Raw genomic sequence first — 21,000 nt, forward strand, 5'->3', positions numbered from 1 at the left:
TCCATTCATATCAGTGGCCTAATAAAATGTTTTATTTCACATGGAGAGGGTCCCCTCATGGGGCAGCCATCTTGTGATCATGACCAGCTGAACTACTTTAGACTATTACTTACTTTAGGTATTCAACCAATCGGGGACTGACTTGAAGTGCTGCATGCCGGTTATAAATTTTGTCTGACTTGAGACGCCCACTGGCGCCACGGCACTGTAATGTCAAAATTCTCATTCAGAGTGGCTGCACAAGTTCTTTAACGATTGGCACAGTTCACTGATGACAGCTATAATGTGCGTTTTGTGTTTATTTTGACACCTTTACCTCACCTTATGTTTTTATAACAATACAAATTCTTGTATTATTAATGTTATGTTGTATCCTGTTTAACAAAATTAAACCTATAAAAAATATAGACTCCACTTCACTGGTCTTTAAATAGTATAGGCTTATGTTAAACTTTATTCTTGTATATAAATAGTCGTGGCCTAATGGTTAGAGAGTCGGCCTTGTAATCAAAAGGTTGCAGGTTCAAGTCCCCGGCCGGCAGGAATTGTAGGTGGGGGGAGTGAATGTACAGAGCTCTCTCCACCCTCAATACCACGACTGAGGTGCCCTTGAGCAAGGCACCGAACCCCCAACTGCTCCCCGGGCGCCGCAGCATAAATGGCTGCCCACTGCTCCGGGTGTGTGTTCACGGTGTGTGTGTGTTCACTGCTGTGTGTGTGCACGTTGGATGGGTTAAATGCAGAGCACGAATTCCGAGTATGGGTCACCATACTTGGCTGAATGTCACTTCACTTCACTTCACTTCATAAAGGTGCAGTATTGAGCAGTAAATAATGAAAGTGTTTCTGCTGCTTCATGAAAACGCCTAATTGTCTGTGTAATTGACAAATATTAGATCTAATCCATTTTATCTGTGATAAAGTACATCATCACGGGAAGCAGAAATTGTCCGACTTGTTCGTTTTTTTATCTCTTCTTGAACTGACTGCAAGCAGCAAATCTGATCGAGCCAATTGGTTAAAATATTTAGTAACAATTTAGCATAGGGACCAAGTCTCACTATTAAATAGCTGCTTATTAGCATGCCTATTATTAACATTTTGGCTGTTTATAAAGCACATATTCTGCATGACCATATTCTATATCCTCAATCCTATCCAGTACCTAAACTAACCTACCTTATTAACTATAGTATTAATGAGCAGGAAATAAGGAGTTTTTGAGGCAAAAGTCATAGTTAATGGTTTGTTAATAGCAATAACTGGACCTTAAAATAAAGTGTGAACAAATATTTAAAATATTAAATGTTGTAACATTACATTATTTTTTACTTAAGAAAAATGTTTAAATAAACATTGTAAACACCATTGTATTTATTCTTTTTAAAGACACTTATAATGTTAGGGAAGGATTCTTTTTCCTGGTTTTCAAGATTCAAAGTCAATTCCTTCTTTGCATGTGGAATGAATATAATACTAAAAGGTTGCAGGTTTGCTGTCAGGTTCAATATAGCTTGTGATGTCTCATCCTTCAATAACAAACTCTTCTTAAAAGTCAGATGTTGTCACAAGGTCACAGATTTCACGAGCCGATATTACAGTTAAGCGTCAATAAAGGGTCTTTTTGGAATCATTTATATGAACTGAAAGGCATAAAGCTCATAAACATGCAAATGATCAACTATCACATGATTAGAACATCAGTCCGGATCGGCTCATACAGGTTGTGGTCTAGTTGGCTCTAAAAGCAATTACACCGACCTCAGTGTATTCAGAGAGCAAGTCGCTGCAGTGTATCAAAGGTTACAGTAGATTGAAACAAGCTTGGCAACTCCAGCGTATTAATAATAAATGGCTGCCACCCATGCAGCAGAGTTAGAAGGGGGCAGCCTGAATCAGTTTCCATCACTCTGTTTTTAAGGCCATATGCCCCTTTTCATTACTTAGAGCCCACCAGCTGTATTGTAACTACAACCAATTTCCTTGCAGTCTATAAAACTGTCAATCAGAATCATACAAGAGAGCCGAGCGCAGAGTAGAGCATGGCTGCCCGAACGGGGGGAGATCGAATTTGTGGCCAGATGTCAGCAAGTCGAAATCCTGTGCGAGATAATGTTGTTGGACTTTCGTGACTTTAATGTAAAGTTCAGGCAAATTGATTAGGCTTCAAACGGAGCTGTTTGAAACATACACAGGCTAGGTCAGGGAATTCGCATATCATAACCAACAACGGATTGGACGGCTTGGTTAAATCAATCAGGTTTGTTAGTTTAAGGCCCGTATGTGAGGAAATTTCTTATGACTGGGTGCTAGGTGATGAAAATACTAATGTTCAACGTCATGCAGGTCGTAAGGTTACGCTAAAGAAATAGTCACGTGTAGCTACAATTTGAAGATTAATTTATTAAATGTATAGCAAAAGAGACAAATAAGTTATAATATTTTTATTTGTTAGAATTCTATCAGTGTTTGAACATTATTATTTAGAGAGCTAATACATTTGTTCTACTTTCATGGCTAGCTTTTCACAAAACCCAAAAACAGTCTTCAGATCGGACTCACTCTCGTCTATGTAACACTGTATCAGGGGAACTTTAGTTGTCCGTGAACAAGTTAGCAATGAAAGTGTGCATCTTAATGTTATGTTCTCACAAACAATGGTAGCATTACATATAAACTCTTTAAAAATATACTTCTGTCAAATAACTTGACAACTACTATGTACACTACAAAAATAAATTTTCATATAAATAAATTATATGGCATACATTTATCTTTGTAACTGAAAATGACATACATCCACACCAAAACAAGGAAAAAAATGGCAGTCTGTAAAAAAAACCCATCGATTATTTTCCTTTTAAAATCCTCTAAGAGCTATGATGAACCTGTAAGGTAAATGTTATATACTCTTTTTTCCTATTTAACATTAGTAAGCACTTTATACAGATCAAAATCCATTAATGTAACAAAGAAACTGTAATAATAGTGTTTTCCGACAGACGTAAAAATCCCTGCATTGTTAAGAACTGGCATTATGACCATTATTGAACAAAACAAAACATCTTATTATACAAAAATATAAATATTGCAAAACAAATGTAAAAAAATAATAGAATATATATATATATATATATATATATATATATATATATATATATATATATATATATATATATATATATATATATATATATATAAACATTACACTAGTTGCCAGCCATGAGTTTCTCCCATTTCTGCCAATGTGACATGTAGGAGAACACAAACACAAGAAACAAACAACACAGAACAGCTCTCAAAGTCTTTGTCAAGAACAATATGTTTGACAGGAAGTCAATCTGGACGAGGGGGGTCACAGCCAACACACAAACACACTCTTAAAGACACACACGCCAGCTTCAGAGCCACGGAGAAGTGGGAGTTCCACGACCCTTGACCCTTAAAAGCACTCGCATGCACCATTTGGCAGTTGAGGGGGAACTTCCAATTAGTGTCACGGCGTTATGTTGTGGATTTTTATGAGGTGAGGTCAGCGCAGAGAACTGCTCTTGCTAAGTTAGGGCCAGTAGTTGCGGTTTGTCATTGAGGAGGTCAACGTATCGCCAAAAACCATCATCGTGTTCGACCATTGTGCGACGCACACCTTGAGAATGCTCATTAACTTAGCTTATCAAAACAAAAACAAAAAAAAGACAATGAGGAAAAAAGTTACGCCACCAGATTCAGAGCGAATACTGTTGCAACTTGCAATGTTTTAGCTTAAACCATGATTGAACGACAGGAAATAATGCCATAAATGTTGAAAAAAAAAGCTACAAGAGAAACCCGAAATTACCGTCACATTTGCATTACTTTAGTAATGCAAAGTTGGAGTCATGAGCAAATTCAGGGTGGACACAAATGGCCGATTTACAGTAAATAACTGGAGTATGAAGGTACAAAAGACCAGAGAGAGTTCCAGTACAGAGGACAGAAAAACAGAGGCACAGTCATCCAACAATCACTCGTTTCCTTCTTCATTTCTGCGCAGCTAAATTCTCACGCATAGCGTGTTTCATTGTTAAAAGTATTTGTTTTTTTCCAACTACCACAGGTTTGTGATAAGCAAATTATCAATAAAAAGCATAAACTCTAACGCTTCAATATACACAAAATGCAAACATCCGCACGCACGTACGCTTAAACATCTGATGCTCGTCGACAAACAACTGGATTTGACATATCTAGCATATGTCTGAACAAATATTTCCCTGAATGTGTCCTCTGAAAGTGAAAGGATCCGTGCAGTTTTGTACTGGTGTTTTGAACAGAAGTGTACCGTAAGTGCAATGGAAATCCATTTAACTGCCACAAAACCATTTAACGTATTATGCTAGGCCACTTAGAGTTTGTTCTTGTTAGTTAATATGCATCTGAGGGGTCTAGGGGGTCTGACGTGAACCAAAAATATTCACACATACAACAAATTTTCAAACTCTCACACGCATGGTTCTATAAAATTAGAGAAAATAATTGCATAGCATTATACAAACATTACAACAATATCATAAGCAGCAACGACCGTATGCTGAAATGTTTGTCAAGAATGAAGTTTCCTTATGGCACAGATACACACACAAATGATGGGTGGGCACTTGGAACACACAAGTCTGACGACCTCGGTCAAATTATAGCTACTCTCGTTCATTATTTACATTTGTGTACACATAAATATTTATAGAAATATCTAACAATAATACACCAGGGTTATACAGTAACAAAGTCAAGCACCGAAAAGGCCCCGCTGGTCAAAGTGTCCCCGCCATGCAGCACCATGTTTCTGCCACGCTGGCAGACAGATGTCCCATCTTTGGCTGTTTGAGCTTCAACATTCAACCACTGTGAACACAAAGGAGTGAAGAAACGGGGTTAACAGAAGTTCAAAATAGAATAGAATTAACCAATAATCACAAGGTAAATCCACATAACTGAATCAGATAGATAAGTGTTATTATTAGCAATCGATTTTATTTGGACTGTCAATTTAAATTTGGGCTTTTGTTTAAAGTTTTTGAAAGAAGTCTCTTATGTTCACGAAGGCTGCATATATTTGATCAAAACCACAGTATATTGTGAAATATTATTTAAAATAATTCTATTTTAATATTTTTTTAAATTGGATTTTTTCCTGTGATGGCAAAGCTAAATTTTTAGCAGCCATTAATCCAGTCTTCAGTGTCACACGATCCTTCAGAAATCAGTCTAATATGCTGATTTGCTGCTCAAGAAACATTATCAATGTTGAAAACAGTTGTGCTGCTTGATGCCTCTAATGCATGAAGACATTAAGATACTACAAACATTACCATCACGATTTTCTTTGAAATAATGTGCACTGTGAAAAGTGCTATACAAATCAAATTGACTTGGCTTTTTTCATTTTTGTGGAAACATAAATAACAAAATGGTTATTATTATTTTTTTTCAAGATTCTTAAATAGTAATGAATAATAATTTGAAAAGAGCAGCATTTTTTTCCCAGAAAAATATTACTGACCCCAAACTTTTGAATGGTAGTGTAAATATATATGATAATATATAATATGTATAACACATATTTTAAGGACATTTTTAATTAAAAATAAACATTAATTCATACATTATCAATACTGATATGATTTAGTATTATTATTAAATATCTGAATCAATTTACAGCCCTGTTTATTCATTGAGTGCATGAAACTGCTGATTTGATGTGGACCATTTTAATGAAATCAGCCATATAAGAAGCCCCCTACTAACCTCAGCTAGAGGGTCTTGTGTGGCAGACATTGGGAGTATCATATTCTAGATCCTGCAGCTCTATGCTCTCTGTTTTCGAGCTGTCGCTGCTCTTGTCAAAGGGCACGTGAGGGTCGGAGAAGTGAGGGTCAGTGTAGACGTCTTCTGAAGTGTGATAGCTGTCGTTGGAGGGGTAGGACGGGTAGGCGGGGCTCTGGCCGGGCATCCCCGAATGAACGGCAACCGTCACTGAGGCCGAGGCTGTCACCGTTGTGATGGGCTGACAGTAGGCGGGGCCTGTGGATGGATGGGAAGGGTGAGTGTAGAGGTTGTGGGAACGGGGGCGATGGGCCCCTGAACGTTCCTGGTGATTGGGGCCTGAACAGCCACCTGGCTCAGTAGCGGTTTCAAAAGCATCCATGCGCGGCCTGTGAGGTGGGGGCGGGGGTCCGCTCCCAAAGTCCCTCTTAGGGTCTCTGTTACAGTATCGCTTTGACGACTGAGGTCCAGCATCCTGAGAACTGGGCAGATGAGTGGACCTGTAATGCTGCGGTGGTTGCTGCTGTCTAGAGTCATCCTGCAGAAAATGTGGGAAACTATGTTAGTTCTTTGTTTTTATAACAGATATATAATGATATAAATGCTTTACTCACTGAGTTAGGAGGAAAGGCTGGCAGTTCAACTTGACGACTGCCTTGTCGGCCCCCTGTGGCGATTCGCACCTCCTCTAGTCTGGCGGATCGCCCCCTGTTGGGCTGGAGGTCATACTGCTGAAGCTCCTGGCTAATGCCGGATACAGTAGTGTTGGAACCATATTCTGAATCTGAGGAGTCTGAACCTGCTCCAGGGGTCGTGTGACTGGGTCGCATGGTGAAGCGGACCACCTGTGGGGGAGGCTCTGGGGACGGTGTGGGCAGCCGGCTTCGCCCGTCTGCTGGAGATACCTGGAAGTGTAGTGGACATGAAAATCAAAATCTGAGAAGCTGCTCTGTCTGATATTTGTGCAAGTCCAGTGATATGTGAAAGTTTTCACATCAATGGATGGTACAGTCCTAGTCTTAAATATGTACACTGGCTTTAAGAAGTATTTGGACAGTTAAGCCACGCTTAAAAATGCTGATATTATGATCAATAACCGATAAATGGCATATAATTAAAATGCTATGCAATTTCTTCTTCTAAAAAAAAAAAACTAAAATCAAGCATTTTAAATGCTAAAGGTGAGTTTAGGCATCACAACATTATATTGTACAGTATTAAAATGGATATTAGTTTTCAGATTTGTTAAAGATTACATTAAACAGTGTTATTAAAACAGTGGTGTTTACTAATATGTCTTAGGAAGATAAATTGTAAGTATAAATTGTCAATCAGATGACAAAAGGCAAGTAATAGGTTGTGTACAAGTCTGGATCATGTTGATAATTTAGAGGTCTTAGAAATATGTATATCAAATATTATACTGTAGGCTTTATAGGGTACATTTTATGTGAGGACAGCAATGGTAAAATCTGAATTTGTAATATTGGCATCCCTAAATGTCACTCTTCCAGACAATGCTAAGCAGAGTATATAATAACTTTGCATAGCTTTATGTATGGCATGTGAAAGTGTTATGCAGGATAACTTAACGGGAGCAATCCTCTTACCTCAGGATAAGGGCCAAAGTAGGACAATAAGACTGGGAGCAGCACCAGTCCATTCAGGACCCCTAACACTGTTAGAATGGCCAAAACAGCGAAGAAATACCTGCAAATACACAGCAAAAAACACTGTCATTAGAATAAAAAAAGAACTTTTAATGCTCTAAATCAAGCAGAGAGCAAAAGTCACTCAGGCACATTCTAACAAGCATTCGCACACAAAAAGACTAGTCGGGTTTGGTTTTAAACTAAATTTACCTTGCGCCAGAGAAAGTCTCCAAAGAGGTCTTTTAGAAAGCAGCACAGAGAAGCAGAGGACATAATTAGTTGGTTAATTCAAAGGCATGGAAAATAGGGAAGGAAAAGAGCGAGTTTTTTTTCTTTTTCTAGGGGTGAGTGGAGTACAAGCATACACAGGGAAAGCAAAACGGGAAGGAATGTGGAGTACAGGCTTGCGAGAGAAGAGAGGCGAAGCACAAAGGCGCAGGGGCCTCTCTCACTCTTTAAAAAAAAGAATGCAGAAGCAAACAAATGAAGTGAACGGTATAGAATTTAAACAATTTAGTCTAAGAGGAAAGGAAAGACTACAGGCCCCTCTTGCCTGGCCTCAAGCACATTCACTTTTCCCTCTCTTTCTCTCTCTATCACTCTTTCTATACTAAGCCCCTGTGAAATTTCCTTGCCTTTCACAATCCCCTACTCTAATTAAATCTCTAGAGTATCAGGTAAGACCCCCAATCTCCTCAACAAATCCCTCCCTCCTGTCCTCCTTCGCTCCTTCTCTCTTCTTCATTATAGCCAGCTTTCCGTCCTTTGCTACTCCAGCAAAGCATCTGTAAATTGCTGCAGCTCAAATTGCAGCTGCTATCTTGTACCTCAAAGAAACACGGAGACAAGAGGATACACCTTTTTCTAGGTTTTTTTTATTTATTATTAATTAATTTTTTTTGCATTATTTTAAGCATTGAATTTACTTCTTTATGCACAATAATAATGGCATATTGGGAATACCTATTATTTAGTACTAATTAATAGGGAAACACTACTAATTTTATGCAACGCAAACATTTTATTTTCCAGTAAAATATTTAAAAATCTATAAAACAAGCCAAATTTACATTTACTTGAGCTGAACTGTGACTGAACATTAGCCCTGTTTTCATAAAATATAGAATTATATTGTATATATACACTGCCCTCCAAAAGTTTGGAAACACCCCAACCTTCTTAAACCTTCCAACAAGACAATGACCCCAAGCACACTTCCAAGCTGTGCAAATCCTATTGGGAGAGGAAACAGTCAGCTGGCATCATGTCTGTCATGGAATGGCCTCCTCAATCACCAGACCTCAACCCAATTGAGCTACTATGGGAGGAACTGGACCGTGATGTCCGTAAGAAGTGTCCAAACAGTGTGAATCATCTTTGGGCAATCCTTCAGGAGGCTTGGAGTAATATACAGTATCAATTCAATGATTGAATAAACTGACAGCTAATAGTGGATATTTGGATTAATCGAAAATTTCAGTTTTTTCTATGTATACACTGTTTATGTAATAAAATATGTTTTCGTAGTTTGTGTTGTATCAGTGCAAAATTATCACAAATTATTAAGGATTCATGCCAATATTGTCCAAAACTCCACTTTTGTAGGGCGTTTCCAAACTTTTGGAGGGCAGTGTAAATTAAACAACAATATATATATATATATATATATATATATATATATATATATACACACACACACACACACATACATTATGTATTTAGTTTATTTATTTAGTCATTTAGCAGAAGCTTTTATCCAAAGCGACTTACAAATGAGGACATAAGCAATCAAAACCAACAAAAGAGCAACAACGTGCAAGTGCTATTACAAGTCTTGTTTAGCCTAACGCAGTACAGATAATTATTATTATTATAAAAAAGATGGTTTCTTCCGTTTCTTGAAGATGGGTAAGGATTCGGCTACTCGGATTGAATTGGGCAGGTCATTCCACCAGATGGGAACAGTTAATGAAAAAGTCTGTGAAAGTGTTTTTGTGTGTCTTTGGGATGGTACAATAATGCGTCGTTCACTTGAAGAACGCAAGCTTCTAGAGGGCATATAAGTCTGAATTAATGAATTAAGGTAAAGGGGTGCAGAGCCAGTGGTGGTTCTGTAGGCAAACATTAATGCCTTGAATTTAATGAGAGCAGCTATTGGTAGCCAGTGCAAATTGATGAACAGAGGCGTGACGTGCGTTCTTTTCGGATCATTAAAGATTAATCTTGCAGCGGCATTTTGGATTAATTGTAGAGGTTTAATAGAATTAGCTGGAAGACCTGCCAAGAGAGCAAATTATATATATATACAGTGGGTACGGAAAGTATTCAGACCCCCTTAAATTTTTAATTCTTTGTTATATTGCACCCATTTGCTAAAATCATTTAAGTTCATTTTTTTTCCTCATTAATGTACACACAGCACCCCATATTGACAGAAAAACACAGAATTGTTGACATTTTTGCAGATTTATTAAAAAAGAAAAACTGAAATATCACATGGTCCTAAGTATTCAGACCCTTTGCTCAGTATTTAGTAGAAGCACCCTTTTGATCTAATACAGCCATGAGTCTTTTTGGGAAAGATGCAACAAGTTTTTCACACCTGGATTTGGGGATCCTCTGCCATTCCTCCTTGCAGATCCTCTCCGGTTCTGTCAGGTTGGATGGTAAACGTTGGTGGACAGCCATTTTTAGGTCTCTCCAGAGATGCTCAATTGGGTTTAAGTCAGGGCTCTGGCTGGGCCATTCAAGAACAGTCACGGAGTTGTTGTGAAGCCACTCCTTCCTTATTTTAGCTGTGTGCTTAGGGTCATTGTCTTGTTGGAAGGTAAACCTTCGGCCCAGTCTGAGGTCCTGAGCACTCTGGAGAAGGTTTTCGTCCAGGATATCCCTGTACTTGGCCGCATTCATCTTTCCCTCGATTGCAACCAGTCGTCCTGTCCCTGCAGCTGAAAAACACCCCCACAGCATGATGCTGCTACCACCATGCTTCACTGTTGGGACTGTATTGGACAGGTGATGAGCAGTGCCTGGTTTTCTCCACACATACCGCTTCAAATTAAGGCCAAAAAGTTCTATCTTGGTCTCATCAGACCAGAGAATCTTTAGGTGTTTTTTAGCAAACTCCATGCAGGCTTTCATGTGTCTTGCACTGAGGAGAGGCTTCCGTCGGGCCACTCTGCCATAAAGCCCCGACTGGTGGAGGGCTGCAGTGATGGTGGACTTTCTACAACTTTCTCCCATCTCCCGACTGCATCTCTGGAGCTCAGCCACAGTGATCTTTGGGTTCTTCTTTACCTCTCTCACCTAGGCTCTTCTCCCCCGATGGCTCAGTTTGGCCGGACGGCCAGCTCTAGGAAGGGTTCTGGTCGTCCCAAACGTCTTCCATTTAAGGATTATGGAGGCCACTGTGCTCTTAGGAACCTTAAGTGCAGAAGAACTTTTTTTGTAACCTTGGCCAGATCTGTGCCTTGCCACAATTCTGTCTCTGAGCTCTTCAGGCAGTTCCTTTGACCTCATGATTCTCATTTGCTCTGACATGCACTGTGAGCTGTAAGGTCTTATATAGACAGGTGTGTGGCTTTCCTACTCAAGTCCAGTCAGTATAATCAAACACAGCTGGACTCAAATGAAGGTGTAGAACCATCTCAAGGATGATCCGAAGAAATGGACAGCACCTGAGTTAAATATATGAGTGTCACAGCAAAGGGTCTGAATACTTAGGACCATGTGATATTTCAGTTTTTCTTTTTTAATAAATCTGCAAAAAAGTCAACAAATCTGTGTTTTTCTGTCAATATGGGGTGCTGTGTGTACATTAATGAGGAAAAAAATGAACTTAAATGATTTTAGCAAATGGCTGCAATATAACAAAGAGTGAAAAATTTAAGGGGGTCTGAATACTTTCCGTACTCACTGTATATATATATATATATATATATATATATATATATACACACACATGTATATGGTGTGTTTGAGTGTACACATTTCTTTTTATGTATGAAAAAAAAAAATTGTTATGATTATTCAAACAACGAATAAATGATATAGAGAAACCATTGCGTCGCAAAATGATTCATTGTTTCGAAGTGCTCCAATCGGATCGCATGTCACGAATCATTTGATTCAGAATGGGACTTTGCTTCAAAGCATGTCTCACGAGTCAGAACGGGACTTCAAAGCGCGTTTTGTAAATCATTTGATTTAGATCAGTACCTCTGAGAGGGTCCGCGCGATTTTTTTTATCCCCACTGGGAATAAAATAATTCAGCAGAGGCAAGGATGCATAGACCAGACCGGGGAGGAACCCCCCCCCCCCCCCCATATATATATATATATATATATATATATATATATATATATATAATAAATAATAATATAATAAACATATAAAAATAATTATACAATTTCTCATCAACAACTCTTACTAGCTTACAAAATTTAGCTTCTCAAGTCTTGTTTTAAGGATGTATATATTTTTCTTGGAATTTTTTTATTTTTTTTGCAGTGATACAATCAAAGGTATTGGATGGGTAAAAGGTGCATTTAAACCACACTTAAACTGGGATGAATATGTAAATGTATGTGTGGGAGAGGCAAACACCCGCCAGCTGGTATGCAGCACAGCTGTGCCTCAGACTAAACTCACAGACACATTTATAACTGATGCTGCTCTTGCTCGGCCTCCCCAGGTCTACAAGCAGCTCTTTAGACTCAAACAATATCCTGTAATGGCCGCACAAGGTGGGCTTCTCTCTGGAGAACCACAGACTTGGGTGTCTCTCTACAAACGCTTGCTTTATTTACGTCCTTCGGGAGGTTTTGCAGGTCTGGTTCAAGGGAAGAGCTACCATAGTGTTTAACCAAGCAGACGCCACTTGTTTAGGAAGAGAATGGAGAGAGAAGCCAGTCTGGTATTATTTAGGCTTATGTTAGAAAAAAGTTTGGATCTTTAGTCTGTCTGTATTTCATCAAGCAAGTCTTCTTGAATTGCACTTTTTGGTTTGCGTTTGGCTCTTGCTCTACCACACGAAAGGCAGAACTCACAAGCAGAGAGATCAAACAGATCAATAGCTACAAATCAACAGACTATGAAAAATTAACATTGTCTTGGTTGAACTGTTTTGAAAGTCACAGCCTCCAAACTAAATGTTCATATTGATGAGTGATTTACGCCGGTGTGCTTTTCCACGGATGAGAGCGATTCCTTCAGACTGGCTGAAGCAACAAAAGAGTTTTATGTTCTTCAACTTTGAACTTCGAGACGTCGCGTGAAGCGTCCCTGAACCGAGAACCGTTCTCGAAAGCCACTTCTCCCTAGAGAAACCTCGCTGAGCAACCCGTCTGGTCTGTTTGGACTCAAAACATTAGCGGACCTGACAGAGCAAAGTCAGGGAAACATTTATTCCTGCAAGGCTATAAAAATACAGCCTGCGTTTTTGTTTTTTTCCATATCACTGGAGGCCAAGGGGTTTTGTTTGATGAAAAAACAGTAGTTGCGTTTCAATGGGAGCCCATGAGAGGGACTGGGGCCCAATGTGGTCTGCGGAGAGAGTGTGTGTGATTGCTCTGAACTTGTGTGTGCATTATTTTTCTGGCATGCTACTTTAGATCCAGAGTGATTTGAGGGTGGAGGGCTGTGGTGGTTTTCCAGTCCTCTAATAAGAATGAGCTACTGCAGACATTTGTTCTTTCTCTCCTGTAGAAACAGACGAGATCCTTACCACTCAAACACCCATGACTCAGTTTGATATAAGTGTAATTTGAATTTCAGCACAACAATAGTCTCGATACCACTTTAAGAAACAATAAGTTACAAGATGTGTTTGACTCATCTGTTCTCAGGAAGGATGTAAAACATAAAGCCATTGCAAAGTTACTGATTTAGATCTTCTAAGTAGCAGTGTGTGTCACTCCTCATTTCCACTCCTTGACTTGCGGCAAAATAACCCCGGGCTCTCTCTGCTCTCAGCTTGTAAATGTCTTTGCAGGGCCATAGAGAAAAAAAAAAAAGATTACAGAAAACACAGGAGAGCCTCAAGCTCTGTGAAGACAGACAGGAAAGATACGTGCTTGTAGAACGTGAAGAAAGGTTGGTTAGGACTGAGAAGAGAGTTAAGAAAACATTTACACTGTATCATAACCAGGGGTGAAGTGACAAAAGTGACATGTTAAAAGCTATCGTTTCTATGTTAATTGGTTTCTGTCCAAACCAGCCGTGAAGAGCAAAGAGAGGCGCATTTTGTCAGTTGCTTGGTTTATATTTGAGCTAGATAGCTGCTTCCTCACAGGAAATTCATTGGATAACAATCATGGTCCTTATGAATATTAAGTACTTGCACTCATGTCATCCGTTTATCTTCAAAATAAAAGTAAATGTACGTGCGTGTATAGATAGATAGATAGATAGATAGATTCATAAAAAAGTTAATAAAGACATTTAAAAGAAATCCATATGAACCAACAAATGATTTATAATATAAATATCTAAAATAACAATATCTGAACATTAGCCCTGTTTTCATAAAATATTGAATTATATTGTATATATAAATTAAACAACAATTTATACACACACACATACATACATATATATATATATATATATATATATATATATATATATATATATATATATATATATATATATATATATATATGGTGTGTAAATATGAAAAGGAAACAATATTGAGGACAAATATTCTGTAAGATCAGCTATTGTGTACTAACATTGTTAGAAAATAAAACCATATTTGAGAAGCATTAACTCATAAGAGAGAAAACTGTATATAGAAAGTGTCCCCATCTTAAAGTACAATGCACCACAATCTCTGCAGCAGAAATTGATTCAAAATACAAGTCTGCTGTCTTTACCTGACTATGAAGTCAAACTCTGACCCCGCCAGCATCAAGACTCCTAGCAGGGTGGAAAACGCTCCGTCCAGTACTGGGGCGAACATGTGCTCAAGTGCTAGAATGGCTCGCTTGTTCCTGTCCCCGATGGCTGTGAGGAACGCCTGGGAGGAAAACACAACAAATATGATCAATATGAATCACTCAGACCAATAAACACATCCAATAATCATCACATTGAGTGAACTAGCTACATATAATCACAGTTGTAAGATAAATTTAGACTAGTATATGAACTCACCAGTGCCACGTGGACGGTGAACTCCACACCAATGCCAACGGAAGCGATAAGGATGACGACAGGGACAGCGCTGAGCTTGATGCCGATCAATCCCATCATGCCAAACAGCTCCACCGTCATCAAAGACAGCACCAAGACCTGTGAGAGAGGACCGGCAAACATATATCCATCATCTTAGTTCTTTCCTAAAACACGAGGAGCTGTACTTTACATAGATTAAAGTAAAGTACGGCTCGGGTTAGCTAAGATAAAGTGCTGTGGAATGTGGGAAAATATCTGCTTCTCAGAAGGGCCCGTTTGCAACGCTTTCACATGGAGCTGAACTCAAGCTACGAACTGGTTAAGCAAATGCCAAAATCAGCTGATGAGTCTTGGGTTACTGGGGGGCCCAGCTGCCTTTGAGGAGGGATGAAGAGGACAGAAAGAGGGCCAACAGAGGGGAGTTTAGGGGCTGGGAGGCCTGGCAAATGAAAGGGGGGTCGAGCACGGCGGAAGTGGGGACGTATGGCGTTTAAAGGGGCCGCTGGTGGTCTGAGACAAAAGCACAATGGTAAAAGCTGAAGCAGGGCTATAATTTTCCCTTTCAAGTGTCCAGTAAAGCAAAAGGATGAAACTGCTATCCTGTCAGTCAGAGTTAGAGCAGTCATATGGCTTAAACACTGCCCCTAATAAAACAGAGAACATTGAAAAGCAGAGACACAGTGTGGGAAAGAATGTTAGGCCTCATGAATGATATAAATGATACATACGCATACATTTCAGCTGGAACAGCAGGTCTGCTTTATATGTGGAGTGATATAGTTGCTGTGGTAACCCCTCATTTCCCCATTTATTTTAAAGAAATGTCTCAAAAAGCCTCACGTAGACTAAACAAACTGGCTCTCACAGTATAAGATAAACACAAAGCACAGGGCTGTAAAAACACAGCTTCTCTTGAGCTATTCCTGCCTGCCCTCCCCTGTCTTGCTCCAAATGGTACACTTTTAATTAGTAAGCTTGTTTTCACCTCAGAGTAAACAAAAAGGTTATTGCTAGAAAGTTTGTGATGATATAATGAAAAACAATTTGTAGACAGTCACAACTGAGAGAAATATGTGCAATAGTAAGTTGTAAAAGCACAATTATTAGAAAATAGGTGCATCTGTGAAATATAAAATATATTTAATGTACATATTATGATGCACAGTTATGAGAAATAGTTGCAATTTAGAAATATAGTTGCAAATGTGATTCAAAAATTTGCAAAAATTTAAGTCACAATTCCTTTTTTACTATGAGAAAATAGATAAATTTAAGTGAAGGAGTAGGAATATGAAGATTTTGCAAATTATCTGCATTATATTTAATCATCTGATGCATGTATTGTTGAATAACAGAAAAAAATCTTCTTAAAATATATATATTTTAAAATATTTTTTCAAAAGGTTCTATAGATATAGGTATCCATCCATCAATTTCCATCAATTTTCGCAATAGAGCAGATTTTTGTAATGGCGGCGCGATGGTCGGTTGCAGCGGCTCACGGCTCTCCTTTTTGGTGCTCTTTATTTTTGTTTTTCTATGTCTTTGTTGTTTGTTTGTGCACGACTGGTTATGCGAATGCACACTACACTCGTCAGGATCTCATAGATATCGGAAAAACTACATCAGACACCGACATCCAGGGTTTTTCTTCACGCACAAAATATCCCCGATGAGATAGCGAGACCAGCGGGTTCTCCGTGGATTGGTGTCGGCTCTAGAAGGCGGCGCAGACGGAGGAGGGAGAGGAAGCAAAGAAGAGGCTGCAGGTCTGGTGTTATGCTAAGGCTAAGGAAACAACCGCACAAGCCACCTCTGCCGAGTCTGTATCTCGCTAACGCCAGATCCCTGGTAAATAAAATGGATTATCTAGAATTACAACTCGCTGGAAATTGTTATGTTCGAGACTGCTGCTTATTGATCATAACAGAAACCTGGCTACACCTGGATATACCTGACGCTAGCATGCAGCTAGCAGGTCGCACTTTGCTACGCTGGGACAGAACAAAAGACTCGGGTAAAAGTAGAGGAGGGGGGCTTTGTGTTTATGTACATGACAACTGGTGTAACAACGGGACAATCATCGATAAACACTGTTCCCCGGGCCTTGAGTACATGTCTGTAAGATGCCGGCCTTTTTTTCTACCAAGAGAACTAACAGTGGTGATCGTTACGGCTGTGTACATCTCGCCCGACGCCAACGTAAACAGTGCTCTCTCTCTCCTGCTGAACACCATGAATGAACAGCAGGGGGCTTATCCTGATGGTGTTCATATAATTGCAGGAGACTTTAATAAGGCCAATCTGAAATCTGTACTCCCGAAATTTTATCAGCATGTGAAGTGTTCGACCAGAGGAGAGAACACTCTGGATCATGTTTATTCCAACATCAAGCACGCGTACAGAGCCATACCCCTCCCTCACCTTGGCCAGTCAGACCATCTTTCCCTCTTGCTCTCCCCAGCCTATACTCCCCTTATTCGCAGCACCAGGCCCACTATAAAATCTGTAACGATCTGGCCTGACAATGCACTCTTCAAACTGCAGGATTGCTTCGAACAGACAGACTGGGACATGTTTGAACACCAGGAGCTGGAAACATTCACAGAAGTGGTGTTAGACTACATCAAGTTCTGTATTGGGAATGTGACTGTAGACAAAAACATCCGGGTTTTCCCAAATCAGAAACCCTGGATGACCAGCCAGGTCCGCAGACTCCTCAAAGCCCGCGATGCTGCCTTCAGGTCAGGCGACAGAGCACTGTACAGTGCTGCCCGAGCCAACTTGAAAAAAGGAATTAAAAAAGCCAAGACAGACTATAAGAGGAGATTAGAGTCCCATTTGTCCAGCAATAATACACGAGAGGTGTGGCAGGGCATTCGTGACATCACTAATCACAGAAACTGGGATGTGACAGCGGGGGACATGAGTGCGCCGCTAGCAGAGGAGCTAAATAGCTTCTTTGCCCGCTTTGGGATGGAACAACAGCAGCACTCTTCTGCTTCAGCCCTGCTCCCACCCCCACCCCTATCTGGTTCCTGTTCCACTCCACTCACTGTTACGGAGCAAGATGTCAGACGGGTGCTCCTAGCAGTGAACCCCAGAAAAGCAGCTGGCCCGGACGGAGTACCTGGTAAGGTGCTAAGGGCATGTGCCCCTCAGCTTGCCCCTATTTTCACTGTAATCTTTAACCTCTCCTTAGCTCAGGCAGTTATCCCATCTTGTCTAAAATCTGCCACAATCATCCCAGTACCGAAGAAGTCTCCCATTACCAGCCTGAACGATTATCGTCCTGTGGCCCTCACTCCAGTGATCATGAAGTGCTTTGAGAGACTGGTTCTTTGTTATATCAAGGACTACCTACCTCCAGACTTCGACCCCCATCAGTTTGCATATCGTACGAACAGGTCCACAGAGGATGCCATCGCCTTAGCCCTCCATGCTGTGTTGGGCCACCTGGAGCATCGGCAGAGCTATGTTCGGATGCTCTTCGTGGACTACAGCTCAGCTTTTAATACAATCATTCCCGACATACTCATCAGTAAACTGGATATTCTTGGCCTCCCCTCTCTCACATGTGCCTGGATTAAAGACTTCCTCACTAACCGGCCTCAGTCTGTGAGACTTGGCCCACATATGTCATCCACCCGTATGCTGAGCATCGGTTCCCCACAGGGCTGTGTGCTGAGCCCCCTCCTGTACTGTCTTTACACCCATGACTGTACTCCGTCCTATGACAGCAACCTCATTGTGAAGTTTGCCGATGACACCACAGTGGTCGGACTCGTTTCAAGGGGTGATGAAACAGCATACAGGGAGGAGGTCCTGAAGCTGGCAACCTGGTGCTCAGAGAATCACCTAGCTCTGAACATCAAGAAAACCAAAGAGCTCATTGTTGACTTCAGGAGGCACAGCACCGACTTAGCCCCACTCTACATGAATGGCGAGTGTGTGGAGAGGGTCCATACTTTCCGGTTTCTCGGCATCCTTATCTCAGATGACATCTCATGGACAGTGAATATCACAGCAATCATTAAGAGGGCCCAGCAGAGATTGCACTTCCTGAGAGTTCTCAGGAAGCACAACCTGGACCCCAGCCTGTTATTGACCTTTTACCGCGCGTCCATTGAGAGTTTACTGTCATATTGCATCACGGTATGGTACGGTAGCTGCACCATGGCAGACAGAGAGAGGCTTCAGAGGGTAGTCAAAGCAGCTCAAAAGATCATCGGCTGTCCTCTCTCCTCCCTGCTGGATATTTACACCTCTCGCTGTCTTAGCAGAGCTGAGAATATCATTAAGGACAGCTACCATCCTGCTTCCGATCTGTTCAACCTGTTGCCCTCAGGAAGGCGCTACAGGTGCATCAGAACGAGGACAAATAGATTTAAGAACAGCTTTTTTCCAAAAGCTATTACCATCCTTAATTCACAGATGCATTGACTCCATACTCGCACACACATGGACTGATTTAAATTACATTGGACTTTATGCTATATACATTTTTCATTGTGCAATATCATTTATTTATTTATTTATTTTTCTTTCAATGTGCAATACTTTGACAGTTGAATGTGAATATTCACCCTGTCTATATTAATCAAAGTGTAACAACTCTTCAAAATTGCTGTGGAATACCATCTGTAAATATCTCTCGTTCTACCATAGAGCTGTCTACCTCCACCTCATTCTATACCCTTCTCATCCCTTATTTGCACCACTATTTATTGTTATCCTTAGTTATTCACTGAACTTATTTATTGTTTTTTGTATTGTAAATATATCTTTACATGTTTGCACTGAGTAGGGAGATGCTCTAAATCTCATCGCACATGTATATAAATGCATATTGTATGTGTGTGCAATGACAATAAAAGGCATTCATTCATTCATTCATCCATCCATCCATCCACCGAAGGCCTGTTCACATCAAGTCCAATGCAAATAAATGCCAAAACAGCTTGCACTTAGTCTGATGACAAATAATCATGGGAAAAAAAAGAATTCGGTATGCAAACAATTTAAAAAATATTGACCTAGCCTCCAACTAAAAAATAACAGATAATTGCATTGGATATTTAAGAGCATAAAGGAGTTCACAGAAATGTTCTGTTTCATGCCAAAAATTCTTGGTTTGTACAGGCTTTGAATGTACATTTACAGATAGAGTCAAATCTGTGATGGATGTACGTTTAAACAAAACCCTGACACAACTTCAGGAGAAACTCACTATGATTCCGGCAGTCCAGGGGTTGAGCAGGAAGACGGCGCACACCAGGAAGGTGCAGGCCAGCACGACGCTGATGGACAGCAGGAGCCAGTGGCGCAGGCCTACATACTGCTCCCAGAAGAGGAAGGGGTAGCCGTTGGGGTAGCTGGGCAGGCCCTGACGGCTGTAGTTGCTGCAGATGGAGCGGACGCTCTCGATGGCCTCCACGAATTGTGGCGTCTCGCGAAGCCCGTTGAGGTAGAAGGGAAACTGTGCATATTCGATGGGCTCAGCGGCAGGAACTGCAGAAGATAAATGCAAAGATGGCCATAGAAGTGAGATAATTGTAATGTAAATTTCACTTTTACAACAAGCCACATCCTGTAAACATCTGTGAAAATTACGTTAAAAAAAAACAGGAGTTGTAGTTGCTGGAACTTTGCCGCATTATCTTATTAGGGCTGCCCACGACTAAAAATTATTTGGTCGACTATAAGTCGTTCATTTGAAGCATTAGTCGACTAATCGCACATTTATTAATAAACTATTTCAATTGTAAAAATGAGCCTTTAATTGCTTACAAAGCCTATGCCCTCAAGCGCACGCATAAGCTTGCCACAGCACAGCGACAGAAGAATTAATGATTATGAATGTGTCAGGGAAAAACAGTAAGGAGGCTGCATTAACATTTTAATAATTTATTGATAAACTAGTGCTTTAATTGTTTTTGGGTTTAAGAAATGAAGTCGGTGACACTGACTTATCATTTTTGCAGTAGTGGATGTGTCTGTCTGCAGGTTAAATACTGATTACATAATCTGATAATATTTGTTTTTCATTTGAATTGGTTTATGTGTCCTGCAGTGAGCGCTACTGTTCAACTTCCACACAGACACTTGAATAGCGCATATTTTTCCACGTTAACATTAGATTGATGTTCTACATTAGATCAACATTAGATGTTCAAACATTAGATTGAAGATACATAGCCTATTTCAGATGATAAGCCATATTTGAGGTCGACGAATGATAGGCGAAGCGTTTGGATGTCCTGCCCAATGTTGCCTACTGTATTACCACATAGACCAGGCGTTAACCATCTGCATGATTTGCCAATGTGGATTTTTATGTATTTATATGCAACTAATAAAATTTTGGTT

The 21,000-nt window shown here is 40.1% G+C and overlaps 1 protein-coding gene across 1 annotated transcript in view; it reads right to left on the reverse strand.

Moving 5' to 3' along the window:
• Positions 1–3,261: 3,261 nt before the first annotated feature.
• Positions 3,262–21,000, reverse strand: part of ptch1 (patched 1) — a 62,599-nt gene continuing 44,860 nt past the window's right edge. The window contains exons 18-24 of the mRNA XM_079381854.1: positions 19,862–20,142; positions 14,611–14,748; positions 14,331–14,473; positions 7,413–7,512; positions 6,417–6,707; positions 5,785–6,340; positions 3,262–4,881 (exon numbers count right to left, since the gene is read on the reverse strand). Of these exons, the coding sequence (XP_079237980.1) occupies positions 5,786–6,340; positions 6,417–6,707; positions 7,413–7,512; positions 14,331–14,473; positions 14,611–14,748; positions 19,862–20,142 (1,508 nt within the window). The 3' untranslated portion in view covers positions 3,262–4,881; position 5,785. The remainder of the gene's footprint in view (positions 4,882–5,784; positions 6,341–6,416; positions 6,708–7,412; positions 7,513–14,330; positions 14,474–14,610; positions 14,749–19,861; positions 20,143–21,000) is intronic.

Source organism: Barbus barbus, assembly GCF_936440315.1.
Source record: "Barbus barbus genome assembly, chromosome: 28".
Lineage (NCBI taxonomy): Eukaryota > Metazoa > Chordata > Actinopteri > Cypriniformes > Cyprinidae > Barbus > Barbus barbus.